The sequence below is a fragment of the Limanda limanda genome, chromosome 17, assembly GCF_963576545.1.
Source record: "Limanda limanda chromosome 17, fLimLim1.1, whole genome shotgun sequence".
In the NCBI taxonomy this organism is placed as follows: domain Eukaryota; kingdom Metazoa; phylum Chordata; class Actinopteri; order Pleuronectiformes; family Pleuronectidae; genus Limanda; species Limanda limanda.
Genome location: NC_083652.1, coordinates 17,781,767 through 17,795,147, shown reverse-complemented (window position 1 = coordinate 17,795,147; position 13,381 = coordinate 17,781,767). Strand labels below are relative to the sequence as shown.

The 13,381-nt window shown below is 46.7% G+C and overlaps 1 protein-coding gene across 1 annotated transcript in view; it reads left to right on the top strand.

Moving 5' to 3' along the window:
- LOC133023801 (trinucleotide repeat-containing gene 6C protein-like) overlaps positions 1–13,037 on the top strand; it is a 35,786-nt gene extending 22,749 nt beyond the window's left edge. The window contains exons 5-20 of the mRNA XM_061090871.1: positions 27–2,621; positions 4,147–4,341; positions 4,860–5,035; positions 5,145–5,222; positions 5,342–5,560; positions 5,940–6,086; positions 6,487–6,606; positions 6,868–6,951; positions 7,097–7,337; positions 7,440–7,604; positions 7,939–8,115; positions 8,513–8,662; positions 10,018–10,236; positions 10,945–11,018; positions 11,398–11,537; positions 11,626–13,037. Coding sequence (XP_060946854.1) covers positions 27–2,621; positions 4,147–4,341; positions 4,860–5,035; positions 5,145–5,222; positions 5,342–5,560; positions 5,940–6,086; positions 6,487–6,606; positions 6,868–6,951; positions 7,097–7,337; positions 7,440–7,604; positions 7,939–8,115; positions 8,513–8,662; positions 10,018–10,236; positions 10,945–11,018; positions 11,398–11,537; positions 11,626–12,004 — 5,159 coding nt within the window. The 3' untranslated portion in view covers positions 12,005–13,037. The remainder of the gene's footprint in view (positions 1–26; positions 2,622–4,146; positions 4,342–4,859; positions 5,036–5,144; positions 5,223–5,341; positions 5,561–5,939; positions 6,087–6,486; positions 6,607–6,867; positions 6,952–7,096; positions 7,338–7,439; positions 7,605–7,938; positions 8,116–8,512; positions 8,663–10,017; positions 10,237–10,944; positions 11,019–11,397; positions 11,538–11,625) is intronic.
- The last annotated feature ends 344 nt before the right edge of the window (positions 13,038–13,381 follow it).

Here is a 13,381-nt window from a genome sequence, read left to right as displayed (position 1 = left end):
TATCTTCTTTCTTTCCTCCCATACAGAACTGCCCCCCCAGAGCAGCCAGGGAGCCCAGTATGATAATCCCCTCTGGGGACACCTGCCAACTAATAGGAGTGCCACAAGTGCTGCCTCTTCCACCAATCTCAGTGGTTGGGATCAACTGATTATTAACCAGAAGGACACAGAGGCTTGGCCTTCTATTACCCTCAGCAAGAGCCAGGCCCCTCCTGGAGGATGCCCTTTGGATACTGACCCTGGTCGCTTGACCAGCAGCAGCAGCAGCAGCGGCAGCAGCAGTACTAGTAGTAGTTGTAGTACAGTTACTATGGCCACAGGGGCCAACAGCCAGACAGGCCACTTCCCTGCCAACCACCTAAGCAGCAAGGCCAACAGTGGAACCAGTCCTGCCAGTCATACTGGAACCAGCATGCTCTCTAGCCAGGTTGCAGCCAATCGCAACTGGGGTTCTGGACCTGGACCCTCCCATTGCCCCCCTCAGTCCTCAGTGGGGAATGAAGGAAAGAGTGACAGTCCAGTGGGGGGAGCAGGCAGCAGGGGCTGGGGCTCATCATCTTCCACCACCAACTATAACTTGAACCTAAACCCTAATGCCAACCCATCCGCCTGGCCAATGCTGGGGCATGATGGACCTGGTACAGGGGGAGGCAGCTCAGGGGGAGCCAACACCATTTCACCTCCTCAACCTACACCAAACCTCTGTAATCAGCCTGGCCCTCCACCAGCCCAGACCAGCACCTGTACTGGAGCCAACACTAACAGCAACTCCTCTGGGATTGGCAGCGCCTGGGGAGGTTTAATGACCTCTGAAATGTCAGAGCCACACCCCTCCCCATCCACGAATGTGTCTTTCAGTTCAGAACCTCAGAACCTTAAAACTGATGGACCAAATCACACTAATAACCAGGAACCGTCAAGCCCTATCCACAGCTTGCCTGGCTGGGGTAATGCACCTGTAGGGATGAGTTCAATGGGCCAACCTCCAAAAGGGGGCCCGCAGGTCAATGGAGAAGATAGTAGCTCAGTATGGGGTAACAGTGGCGACTCTAAGGCACCTTCATCTAAGGAGGCACCTGGCTGGAACTCTGGCTGGGGCCATGGGGGAGATGGAGCAGGAAATACTGGAGGATGGGGTGACCAGTCCCGTGGAGACTGGGGGAAGCAGCACACTGAAGAGGCCCAGGGAAGCTGGGATACCCCCAGCTCTCCTCCACAGGAGACAAAGGCTAGTCCTTGGGGCAGAGCTGTGAGCACAGCTGTTGCCAGTGAAGGGAGCAGTGACAGCATGGAAGGACATCCCCAATGCAGAGACTCATCCAGAGATAATCCAGCTCCTCTGCCCCCTGCACAGGATCTGGACCCCAGGGTGTTGTGTAACACTGGGTGGGGACAGACCCCTGTTCGCCAGCACACCTCATGGGATATGGTGGAGAGTAAACGCAAGAAAGATGCAGCTTCTGAATCACGGGGCTCTGGCCCAACCACTCCAAACAATTCCCAGGGGCCCTCCAACACTAGCATGGGCCCCACTCAGAGGACTGACCCTGGGAGCAAAAATGATGTGCCTGGTTCTCAGGGAGCTTCAGGTTGGGGTGGAAGCATAGCAGCTACCAACAAGCCCAACTCTGGTTGGGGAGAGCAACCTAACAACATTAAGCCCCCAGCTGCCCCCAGTGGCTGGGGGAACTCTCCAGCAGGAGGCCCCACCACCAGTGTACCTAAGAATGGTGGTCAGTCATGGAGAGAGGAGAAGTCAAGTGGGTGGGACGAATCTCACAACAAGGCAACATCCCAAGGCTGGGGAGAGCAACAAAAACCATCCCACGGCTGGGGCAATAGTGGAGGCAGCAATAACACTGGTGACTGGGGAGAACCAGAAGAGAGCAAAAAAAGTCCCACCAACCCTGCCTGGGAGGGCGAGGCAGCAGGCTGGAAGGAAAAGCCACGAGGCTGGGGAATGCCAGCTTCAGGATCAGGGGTATCGGGAGCTGGAGGAAATGGTGGCTGGGGAGAACCAGTTTCCCAGCGTCCCAGTGGCCCTCCTCAAGGATGGGCTGGCAAGCCTCAGGATGGGCCCAGTGGCCCTCCTCAAGGATGGGCTGGCAAGCCTCAGGATGGGCCCAGTGGCCCTCCTCAAGGATGGGCTGGCAAGCCTCAGGATGGGCCCAGTGGTAATAGTGGAGGAGGGGGCGTAGGCTCTTGGGGTGGCTCAAACTCAGTGAAGCAAGCTGCAGGTCGGAGTGGCAGTAAGCAAGAATCCTCAGCTGATTCCACAGGCTGGGAAGAGCCCTCCCCACCTTCAATCCGACGTAAAATGGAGATAGATGACGGGACCTCAGCTTGGGGTGACCCTGGTGTTTACAGCAAGGCGGTCAACTTGTGGGACAAGAATAATCCAGGAAATTCCCAGGCTAAAGTTCCCACTGGAGGCAATAATCCCCCAGTTCCAAACAACAACCATCACCACTCTCACAATCACCCATATCACGGGCCACCTGCACCTTTACAGAATCACAGTCAAAACTCTCAGAACCCAGGGCCAACCAGTGGGCCTATGGATCCTGTTGTGCCACACCAGCCTGGGCCATCTCACAACAGGGCTCCCCTGATAGCTCAAGGTAAGACAACAAAATTCTGTGACTGTGTTATGTGTATTTCTGTAATTCTGTAATTTACTCTATTTTATTTTGATTTAACAATACCACATGGCTAAATGGGTCAGATTCAAAGGCTATAACAGACCCTGATTTATACTGTTCATACTGGTTAGTTTAAAGTTCATTAGATTTCAGATCAATGTAACTCGAGCCTAATTATATCAGGACCATATATTAGTATGTATATATCTGTTTCTCTTTTCTTTTTCATTGTTAAAATAAAGGTGTCAAACATGAATGCTGGTTAGGTTGTTAGCACACTGCACTGTTAAGCTCCGAGCCGTTGATCCACTTAAAGGTAAAATCTTGACCTAGTTTGCCCTCCTTGGATTTATTTATAAGCGACTGTCCAAATTAGCTAAGCAGTGCCAGCCGTGCCTCCTCCACGAGGCTCCTCACATTTCACAACACCGTGCAGGTCTGTGTGCAGGTCACCCTGGAAACCCCACATGGCAACCCAGAAGAAGAAAAAGAATGCTGTTTACAAAGTACCTTGTGAAAATAGCGATTCACCACAAACAGTTTGAGACGGATCGGAAGTGTGTGATTAAAAGGGAGACACCATCTGCCAGTAGTTGAGGGGAGGGGTTGGAGCAAGCCCCTGAGAACTGAGAGGGTTCAGACGCCCCCTACTGTCCCCCACTTGACCCTGCATGCTAAGTCCATATTTGCTGGATGTTGTGCATATAGTGGGTTGAAAAATAAATAAGCACAACCCTTAAGTATTCATCATTGAGGGCAGAAAATGGCGTTTAAAGATAATAAACAAGAAAATGATAAAGTTTGTTTGTGCAAGTGCGTTAGTGTGGCACTTCAGGTAGTCCTACAAAACAGGGTGAATTTAATTAAATAATATTTGAGCAGTGTTTTCGACTTGACCTCTCCCTGAAGAGAGAGAGAGAGAGAAAGAGACGTAAACTGAGTCTGGCACTGAAACAGGCCCGGAGACACCACTTTGCCTCCAACGCCAAAAGGGTCCAGGCTGTGCCAAATTTTAAATGGGCATCTCCTCCCTCTGTCAGCCATCCTTCTAAGCCAAGCCCAGGTCTCTGCCTCCCTGCACGACTGCTGGTTCACACTCACAAGCAGAAGGATAGAGTTGGAGATGGTATTTACCATCTCCAGAGAAGTTTATTCTAATTGAAAGTAGTGGTAATATGAAAGGCAATCAATATATGGTAAATACAAATCTCCACATACAGACAGACTTATAGAATATTAGATAGTTGTAGTCAATGAGACTTTTAGCAATAACAACAAAATGGTTTTCCCTACTGTCATAGTTTCCCAATCATTCGAACTTCCCACAGTGTTGCCTTCTGCCCTTTTATGAGTAATGAGTCACACAAGAATCAATGCCAGAATTCATATAAAATTTTGATTATACGTAAAGCATCCCTTTTTCAGTTTTTTTTTTTTTTTTTTTTGGTTTAGATATCATTAAGTATTTTTAACTGACAAGTCATTGTCCTTGTGTCTCCTCCAGGCTGGGGAGAAATACCAAGCTCCCACACAAAGTCGGAGAGCACTTGGGGGGAACCTGCACCTCCTCCGGTCAGCATGGACAACGGGACGTCTACCTGGAACAAACAAACTGGGAGCTGTGGAGGCTGGAGTGACGGTAACCAGGACGGCTATAGCAGGGGCAACCAAGCAATGACGTCTGCAGCCTGCAAACCTGGTAGATAGCTGAACCTTTTATGGTTTTATGATTATGTATACCTCTTGATGAATAATGACACATTGGTGCTCTGTTGCTTAAAACATGTATTCTCTCCTGATGATTCAAGTCAAGGACATGAATATGGCACAGGGAAAGCAAGATTTTGCAGAGAAATCTACACTGACCCCTAGTGGCTGTCAAATATTTCAGTCAAATTACTTTTCCCCCCTTGGATTCATTCACTTTTTCTTTTTTTTTTCATCAAAGACTAGTTTTAATCTCATGTTTGTTACTTTATTATGTTTTAAAATGTTAAAACTCAAGGCTTCACCCTAAAGGCAAGATGGCTTGAGAACTTGAGAATCACTGTTATGTGGGATAAGTTTATACTTTACGATGTATTTTGTTTTGCAATAACAGTAACTTGAGCTTCAAAAGTTTATTCCAAGTGAAAGCTAACATTATAAGTTATCATGTGTAAAGTAAAAGTACAGCTACATATGGTTGATTTACAACTTTTCCTGTGTGTTTTTTAGCCCCCAAACCTATGCAAGATGGATGGGGAGGTGGAGGTGGAGGTGGAGGCGAGGAGCTGAGCCTGTCAGGGGGTCAGTGGGATGCTGAGGAGGGAGACATGTGGAATAGTGCTCCCTCCCAGGAGAGCAACTCCTGCAACTCTTGGGGCAATACATCCAAAAAGGTCCCACAGAAGGTGTGAAGCAGAGCAAATTGCATATTCTATGGTCTTGTAAGGGGAAACTATTTTAGTGTGAAGTACTATTAGGGTGGTAATAATCAATGTCCCTCATCATCTCCTCCAGGTGAAGGTCCCAGGAAAGCAGGAAGAGGCCTGGATCATGAATCGTCTCATCAAACAGTTGACAGACATGGGCTTCCCTGTGAGTTGAACTGACTAAACTGCTGTTAATCTATTCTAGTACTAACTACTGGACAAACAAACTAGCCCTCATGCTCTCATCTTCTCCTAACACTGAAGCATTCTGTGTTTTCTCTACAGAGGGATCCAGCAGAGGAGGCTCTGAAGAGCAACAACTTGAACCTGGACCAGGCCATGAGTGCCCTGCTGGAGAAGAAGACGGAGCTGGACAAGCGGGGGATGGGGATGGCCGGCCACGACTACAACAACGGGCTCATCAACAAGCCCATGAGCTGCCCTCGGCCCCCGCTTCTCTCCAAAGACCCCTCGGCAGACCCCCGCTTGCCCTTCATGGATAAGGTGAGCAGGGAACTCATCGGTTTAAAATAAATAATGGCTAAAAAATGAACTGTGCATTGAAATAGTTTTTAATTTCTGATGCAGAATAGCAGCACAAGTACTGTAGAAAATATTAAATGAGTCGTTTTGAATGGGATCCCTGAGAATATTATTTAATAAAGAGAGACGCCAAATACAAAAGTAAGATCTTAAGTCATAAAAATATGAGACAAGCTGTCGTTATTATATACGAAAAGGGTTTAAGAATATGAATATAAATCTTTTCCTTATTTAAAGAGACGTCGTAAATTCTTCCTATTTTCCCAAATAACCACAATGAACCTGGCTTATGCGTGTGACTGAGGCAGAAGTTAAGAGTCTCTCCACCCTCATCCAGCAGATGCAGAGTGGAATGTTTGGCGGCGGTGGAGCAGCACAAGCCCGGACCATGCAGCAGACGCAGCAGCCTCCTCAGCCGCCAGTGCCGCCTCTCAGCTCCTCTCAGCCTAGTGTACGTGCTCAAGTGCCTCAGTTTCTCTCCCCTCAGGTAAGCACGCACACACACACACACACACACACACACACACACACACACACACACACACACACACACACACACACACACACACACACACACACACACACACAAAGATACATAAATACAGAAATAGATACTCGTTAACATATGACCTAATTTCTTACTTACTATGTATTCACATTCGTAGGCAGGGTGTTTTAATATAGGCAGTGATGAATATTTTATATTCAGATTACGGTCTTTAAAAAACATCTCTGATTTGAGTTTCCCATTTATTCTATATCAGTTTAGACATTTTTAAACTATACACATCAGTAAAGGGGCAGATTAAACACCAAACACGAGCAAACAAGCATTTTCTGTAACGTTATTATTTTGTTAAGATTCTGTTTTTAATGTTTGCCCACAGGTTCAAGCACAGCTCTTACAGTTTGCAGCAAAAAACATTGGTCTCAATCCTGCACTTTTAACCTCACCAATAAACCCTCAACATATGACCCTTCTGAATCAACTTTACCAGCTGCAACTGGTGAGTTTCCTTCAACCTTGTTTGCTTTTAGTTGAGACAGAACAGTTGTCTTAACTGGCATAGATGTGGCACATGGTTCATAACTTTGAACACAAACCCTGAATGATTAGCCCTGAATGCATTAAGAGCAATTTAATTCTAAACTGTTTTCTCTACATTTAGATTAAACCATTTTATTGTTTTTTGTGTGCGTTAGAATCTGGGTGCTCAGATATGCTGACATGTTTTGACATTGAAACTATGCTTATACCTGATACACAGGCATACCAGCGTTTACAAATTCAGCAGCAGATGTTGCAGGCGCAGCGCAATGTTTCTGGTCCCATTCGACAACAAGAGCAGCAAGTAGGTGTCTCTCCTAACCTTCTAACCTCTGCTCCTATCCAGCTCACTGTCACATATTACTTTCTTTGAATAAATCTGAATAATGTAAAGACAGTTCATTCTAATTCCTAAAGTTGTCTCCTTTTTGATCGCGTGTGTGCCGCAGGTTGCACGTACAATCAATAACATGCAGCAGCAGATCCAACAGCACCAGCGTCAGCTGGCCCAGGCCCTGCTGATGAAGCATCAACAACAGCAGCCGCCTCCCTCCCACTCGGGCCTGCATCCTGGTGGGACCAAATCCACCCTGGATTTGTTTCCAGGTCACCCCCAGGCTCCAGGCCTCCCTGACCTGCAGACCAAAGAGCTGCAGTCATCTCCTAACTCCTACAGCCCCTACGCTCTCTGTGAGTGGCATTAGCCTTGCTCTTTGGATGTGAAACAGACAATGCTGCACTAATACACATGGACGTGTGTAGTAACAGTTCACTGTTGTGTCTTCTCTTCAGCCGGACTGAATCCAAACATGAATGTAAACTGCATGGAGGTGGGAAGTCTGGATATGAAGATACCTCACCAGCCCCAATCGCGCCTGTCACAGTGGACGCACCCGAACTCCATCGAAAGCCTTTCTGGTAACTCCTCTCCTCTAGAGCCCAGCCTGGGCAAGCATGGTGAGAGACCAGAGAGAGTCCTGTGTAGTGGAAGAGGATTTGTCACCACTAGAGAAAACTTTGTTTCCTCCTGATGCAAAGTTTAAATTCATGTAGACAGGACTTTTTACAATAAACCAAAATAACTATAGCTATGTTTGGTAAATTCCTTTTTATTCCTGGTTGAAACCTTAAGCTCCTCTTACAGTTCAAATTAGCCACATAGCCGATTAGTCTTAGTCACAAACTTTAACATACAGCTTTATAGGTCTTTCTTTCTTGACGGGTAACAAAATCCATAAATATTTCACTCATATCAGCTTCTCAAAGTTTTTTGTCTGTTTACTTGTCTCAGGTGCCAACTTGGGTCCCCCGGGTAAACCCCCACAGATGGAGGACTCGTACAGTCCCTACAACCTCATGTCCAGCTCAGACTCTCCTACCAGCCCCCTGGTCCCCGCAGACAATTGGGGACAGGGCAAAAGTAACAATGACAAGATGGCCAATGGGACCAATATCAACTGGCCGCCAGGTTAGTAACATCAGGGAGTCGGATGTGGATCAATGTCAGATGTTGTTTAATATGGTTTGCCGAGTTGGAAGCTATGTTAGCAATAGTTACTGCTGTGTTACTTGCTCCCAATGTAAAATGTTATATCTGGGTCAATTCGCTGTTTTATTTATTTACTTTGTCACAAATACTGAAACATGAGAGTTTGATTTCTAAAAAGTATGAAAAATTACACAGGTCTGTGAACATTTCATGGTTTTACAAATATATCTGAACGATCCAGTTAACTGAAAGATTGATGTCTGGCCACTAGCTGATAATAATATACATCACGTTGATGGGTGCTCTTTACTTTGTCAGGTTATTATTTATGTCCTGATGGTAAAACTTCAGCAAACACTTTAATTCTAATTTTCAGAGTTCTGCCCCGGTGTTCCCTGGAAGGGTCTGCAGAATATCGACCCCGAGAATGACCCCAACATGACCCCGGGCAGTGTCCCCAGTGGGCCCACCATCAACACCAATATCCAAGATGTCAACCGCTACCTGCTACGGGACAGGAGTGGAGGTGAGAGCAGGACCAAAGTATATTAGAGACAAAAGTGACATAGGGTGTGATAAGTCACAGCACAGCAACACACCATGTCAAACAGAAGGGAAATATATTCTAAAAATACATTTAAAGAAAAGTGTGTCTGTGTGTAAGTGACGATACCATGTAGCTGCTGCCACCAGAGAGAGCCTGCTTCTTATTGTTTCGTTCTTATTTTCCTGCTTTTATCTTCCTCTGTGGTCACTGTCATTTTCCAGTTTATACTCTTCTCTGCTTAATGAGCTGACTATCATCATTTGTAGTGTCTTTTATTCTTTACTCCATTTTCTCTCTGCTATTTTTTCCTTATTTCTTTGTGTCTGTCTATTTTTTGTGTTGCTGGTATCGGCTTAGGCTCCTCTCCCACTTCATCTCAGATCGAGGCTCTGCCTCCCTCCACTGATTGGCCAGTCAGTGCCTACACTAGCTCGTTCAGTCTGTCGTCCCCGGAGATGGACGATGCAGGTACATGGTCTAACTGTAACCCCCCCCACTTCCCACATTGTAGTGGCCCGATTGCTGCCAATCCTCTCCCTCCTGTTACTGTAAAACCCAGAGCCTCAAGTCATTCAATCCAATGCTCCTGATTAATTCTGACCCTCATTTAAGATTTCTCCCCGTGAACCTTGCCCTTGTGGATATTTCCCCACATGGTGTTGGTGTTTCTCCTTCCTCCTTGTGTGTGGCATGGAGAGTGTGAAACACTTAAGGGTGTAGCTTGTTGTTTTTCCTTGATTTACTGTGACTGGATGTGGACTGAAATTGATGACACCTGTCTGAGTGAAGTAAATTTCTGGTAGTGAGATATTTTGAAGAATTGTAGAAACCTGTTTTGCAGTTCATTGGACTTAGTTATTATTGCTTTCATTCCAACCAAAGACCCTTTATAAAGATTTAGGACTCTCCAAAAGTGAAGCCAATTCGGCTCCAGGTGGCTTCCTGCCCAATTGATAATAAACGTGGCTTCCTCTGTGTTAGTAAATGGGATCAGGACCAAACATAAAAGTCTCTTTGAGGAACATGTGAGTGTGTGTATGAGTAGGAGCTTGATAACATGGCTTCATCCTGCGATCGCTACTGTGACTCCAGATGACATCATCAGTGCAAGAAGGCAGTGTTTGTATCCAAGATATTTGAGCTTTATTTCTATATAGTGGGAGGAAGTGGATATGTCAATCTGTCTTGATGTATCCCTGCTGTTGAGGCACTTATTTTGCTCTGCAGGACGCTCTTCCTTGGTGTGTGTGTGTGTGTGTGCGCGCCCTTCTGTGCATCATGCATTTGTCACTTGGTTCTGAATGCCAACGTTTCCCTCCCTTTTTTCCAACCAGGTAAACTGTCAGAGATGAAATCTACCTGGTCTTCTGGCCCTGTCTCTCATAGCCAGGCCTCCCTGTCCCACGAGCTGTGGAAGGTCCCTCAGGGGCCCCGGAGCAGCAATATAGCCCCTTCACGTCCCCCACCCGGCCTCAGCCACAGCAAGCCTTCCTCAACGTGGGGGGGCAACTCCCTGGGTCTGGCCCAAGGCTGGAGCAACTCTTACACCTCAGGTATTAATGTTGTGAAATATTTAGTTGTAGCAACTGAAAAGACTGATATTATAATGAAACAGGTTCATTATCTATCAGTTAGCAGAACAATCTAACAAGGCTCCATTATCAAAGATAGGTTTGTCATTTTGGCCAAAATCATATTAAATTGAATAATTACTTGATCACTCATGGAAGTTATACAACTTTATTCAACATTTTTGCAACTCTGAGAGACTTTTTGGAGTCCATGTGGCAGCTAAGACATGCAGACACACTTAACATATCGTGATGACAACATAAAAACATGTTAAAATGCATTTCTAAAAACTGAAATGAGTTGAAGCATACTGCATAGCTCAGACACAACATGTAGGACCTTTCTTATGCACTCATCTAATGCGTTAAGGTCGTATAATGGGGCATGGCGTGTCTGTTTATACGGTTATGAAGTTTACAGTACGAACTTACTGGAAGAGCGAGCAGCACTTTGATGTGGCGTACGACCACACGCTGATTTGCAATATAGAGCGTAGACAGTAGTGCCGACACCCTAGTAAGATTCAGGTTGTGGTGAAGAAGTGTCAACTGACACTCTGTGGTTTTTTATTTTCTCAGTAGAAATCAGCACCTCAAATTCAGTTTTAGTGACGGATTTTTCGTTTCAGAGATTCGTGGAGATGATAAACTTTGTGTTTTTAAATTGCTGCCGTATGTCTTCATCCACAGCAGGCACCGCATGGAGTACAGACAGCTCCACCAGGACCAGTAGCTGGCTGGTTTTGAGGAACCTCACTCCACAGGTAACAGTTAACAATCCGATGCTCTTCCTTAAAGCTCATTTATGCTGCCTTTGAACAATGTAACCGTCCCCGCCCACAGACTTCCATGTGTCAAACAGCAGTGGTCTGAGAGGCCATTAAATACATTGCAGCATGTGGAGTTTTAATTATTTGCTGAAACTCCTTCCTTGTGTCCTATGGTTCTCTTGTTTGAACTATTATCTCGACTGCACCCCTGGATTTCCGGTTGACCTGCCCTATTTCCTCTGTTTCCTACGAAGGAAAGCACAGAGGAATTCTTCTGTCCGTTTCCTTATATGTATCTAACGTTGAACATAAATGAGCCTTTAAGCATTTTCAACTGCATCTGTCACTGACGGGTATGATCCTTGTCTTTCAGATTGATGGTTCGACTCTGCGTACGCTGTGCATGCAGCACGGCCCCCTCATCACATTCCACCTCAACCTAACCCAGGGCAACGCTGTGGTGCGCTACAGCTCCAAGGACGAGGCTGCCAAGGCTCAGAAGTCCCTGCACATGTATGTCCACCAATGCATTGCCTCAAATTTGGGTTTTGGGATTTTCAACTTTTATTTATTTGTTGTTTTCCCTCTTATCCCCCTCCAGGTGTGTGCTCGGGAACACCACCATCCTGGCAGAGTTTGCTGGGGAGGAGGAAGTGAACCGCTTCTTTGCACAGGGCCAGTCGCTCGGGGTAACAACCAGCTGGCAGGCCACTCCAGGCTCCAATCAGACACGGATGGGTAGGACCGAGTCCGGAGCCCCTCATCCGATCGGCCACTCGCCCCACTGGAACAACAACAACAACGGCAGCGGCGGCCTGGGAAGCGGAGCAAAGACAGGCGGGGAGTTGCTCTGGGGTGGCGTGCAACAGTATTCTAACCTGTGGGGACCCCCGAGTGGAGAGGAGGGACGGATCATGGGGAGTCCCACAACAATCAATACGCTGCTGCCTGGGGACCTGCTGAGTGGAGAGTCCATGTAGGACGGAAGATCCCGGGCGAAAAACAAAACACCAACAGGAGCAAAAATCTTTCAAATCAATGTGGAGATAATCAGTGTGGGTGTAGAAATGAAAAGGAAAAGACGAGAGGAGGACGAGGCTCCATCCTCGCTGCTCCCCCTCGTCAGCCTCCTCTGCTCCTTTAAGGTTTGAATGACATTTCAGTTGCAGTTCTTATGTGAATCTCAGCGAGGGATTCTGGTCACAGTGTTCAGCTTTTACTTTCGGAGACACAAGAAGTCTTTTCATTCAACGAAGAAAGAGTTCTTTTTACAGACATGAACTTTTGAGATCTCGCACCGTGTGAACTTTGGTCAAACTGACACAGTGACGAGCCGCCATCTTTAGACCTGCGTAATCCTTCACTGCCTTTTTGGGGCAAATCATTCTGCACCTCAGAGATCCATGGAAAAGGCATCATTCCCAAAGTAAAAACCCTTCAATCAGAGCGGTTGTGGAACTTTCAGCTGGTCCAGACTCGACACATTTGTTTCTCTCAGCACTAATATTAGCCTTAACCTCTTTCCTGCCCTGCTATCCTCATTCACTCTGTACTCGGTGAAGAAGCATACGGACACTTGCACACCCTTATTTCTGAGCCAGTGAAACCTGAGTGGGAAGTACATGCTGCTGCTGCTGCTCAACGTCAGCAACCACAGCTCACGACTTCAGTGCATTCTTTTGCAAGCAGATTGAGTTCCTCACTTCGCTCAAAGGGAATGATGCAACTCTGTTCGCCTTGTTCAAGCCATTTATTTTTGTATTCTTGTTTTTTTTTCTTCTTCTTCTTGAACCATTGCAAACAAAGCGAATGAAATTATTCAAATGTGTCTGTCAATCGTACTTGGTGTGGGGGGGGGGGTCATTGCTTGTACAGACAGTTATGGACGTGGAGGACGACACAATGAACCACTGCTGTTACTATGGAACTGTAAAGACACCTCAACTCATCTGTGGGGAAACTCACAGTTTGTCTCTCCCTGATGTAGTGGAGAGAGGAAAAGAAAAACTCAAGTCGTACCTGTTTCCCCAAACGGTGTGTAATCAACGACCCCCACCCCCCACCCCCCCGCCCACTCCACCCCCGCAAAAACAACCATTTCAAGTGATGTGCAATATAAGCCACAGACTCTACCGTCCAAGCACCCTCGCGTGGCCTCTCTCGGAAAGAGGGGAGACTGTAAGGAATGATCGAACTGCAAAAAACTGTATCTGCCCCCTGGAACTCCCGACCCTCCCGACCCCCCCCACCCCCACCCCAAAACTGCCACTACTACCCTTCATCCCCCCTCCTACCACGAGTGTGTGAACTCAGGAGAGTAGCAAGCTGGTCTTGAAACCATCTTCAACCACAAGGAC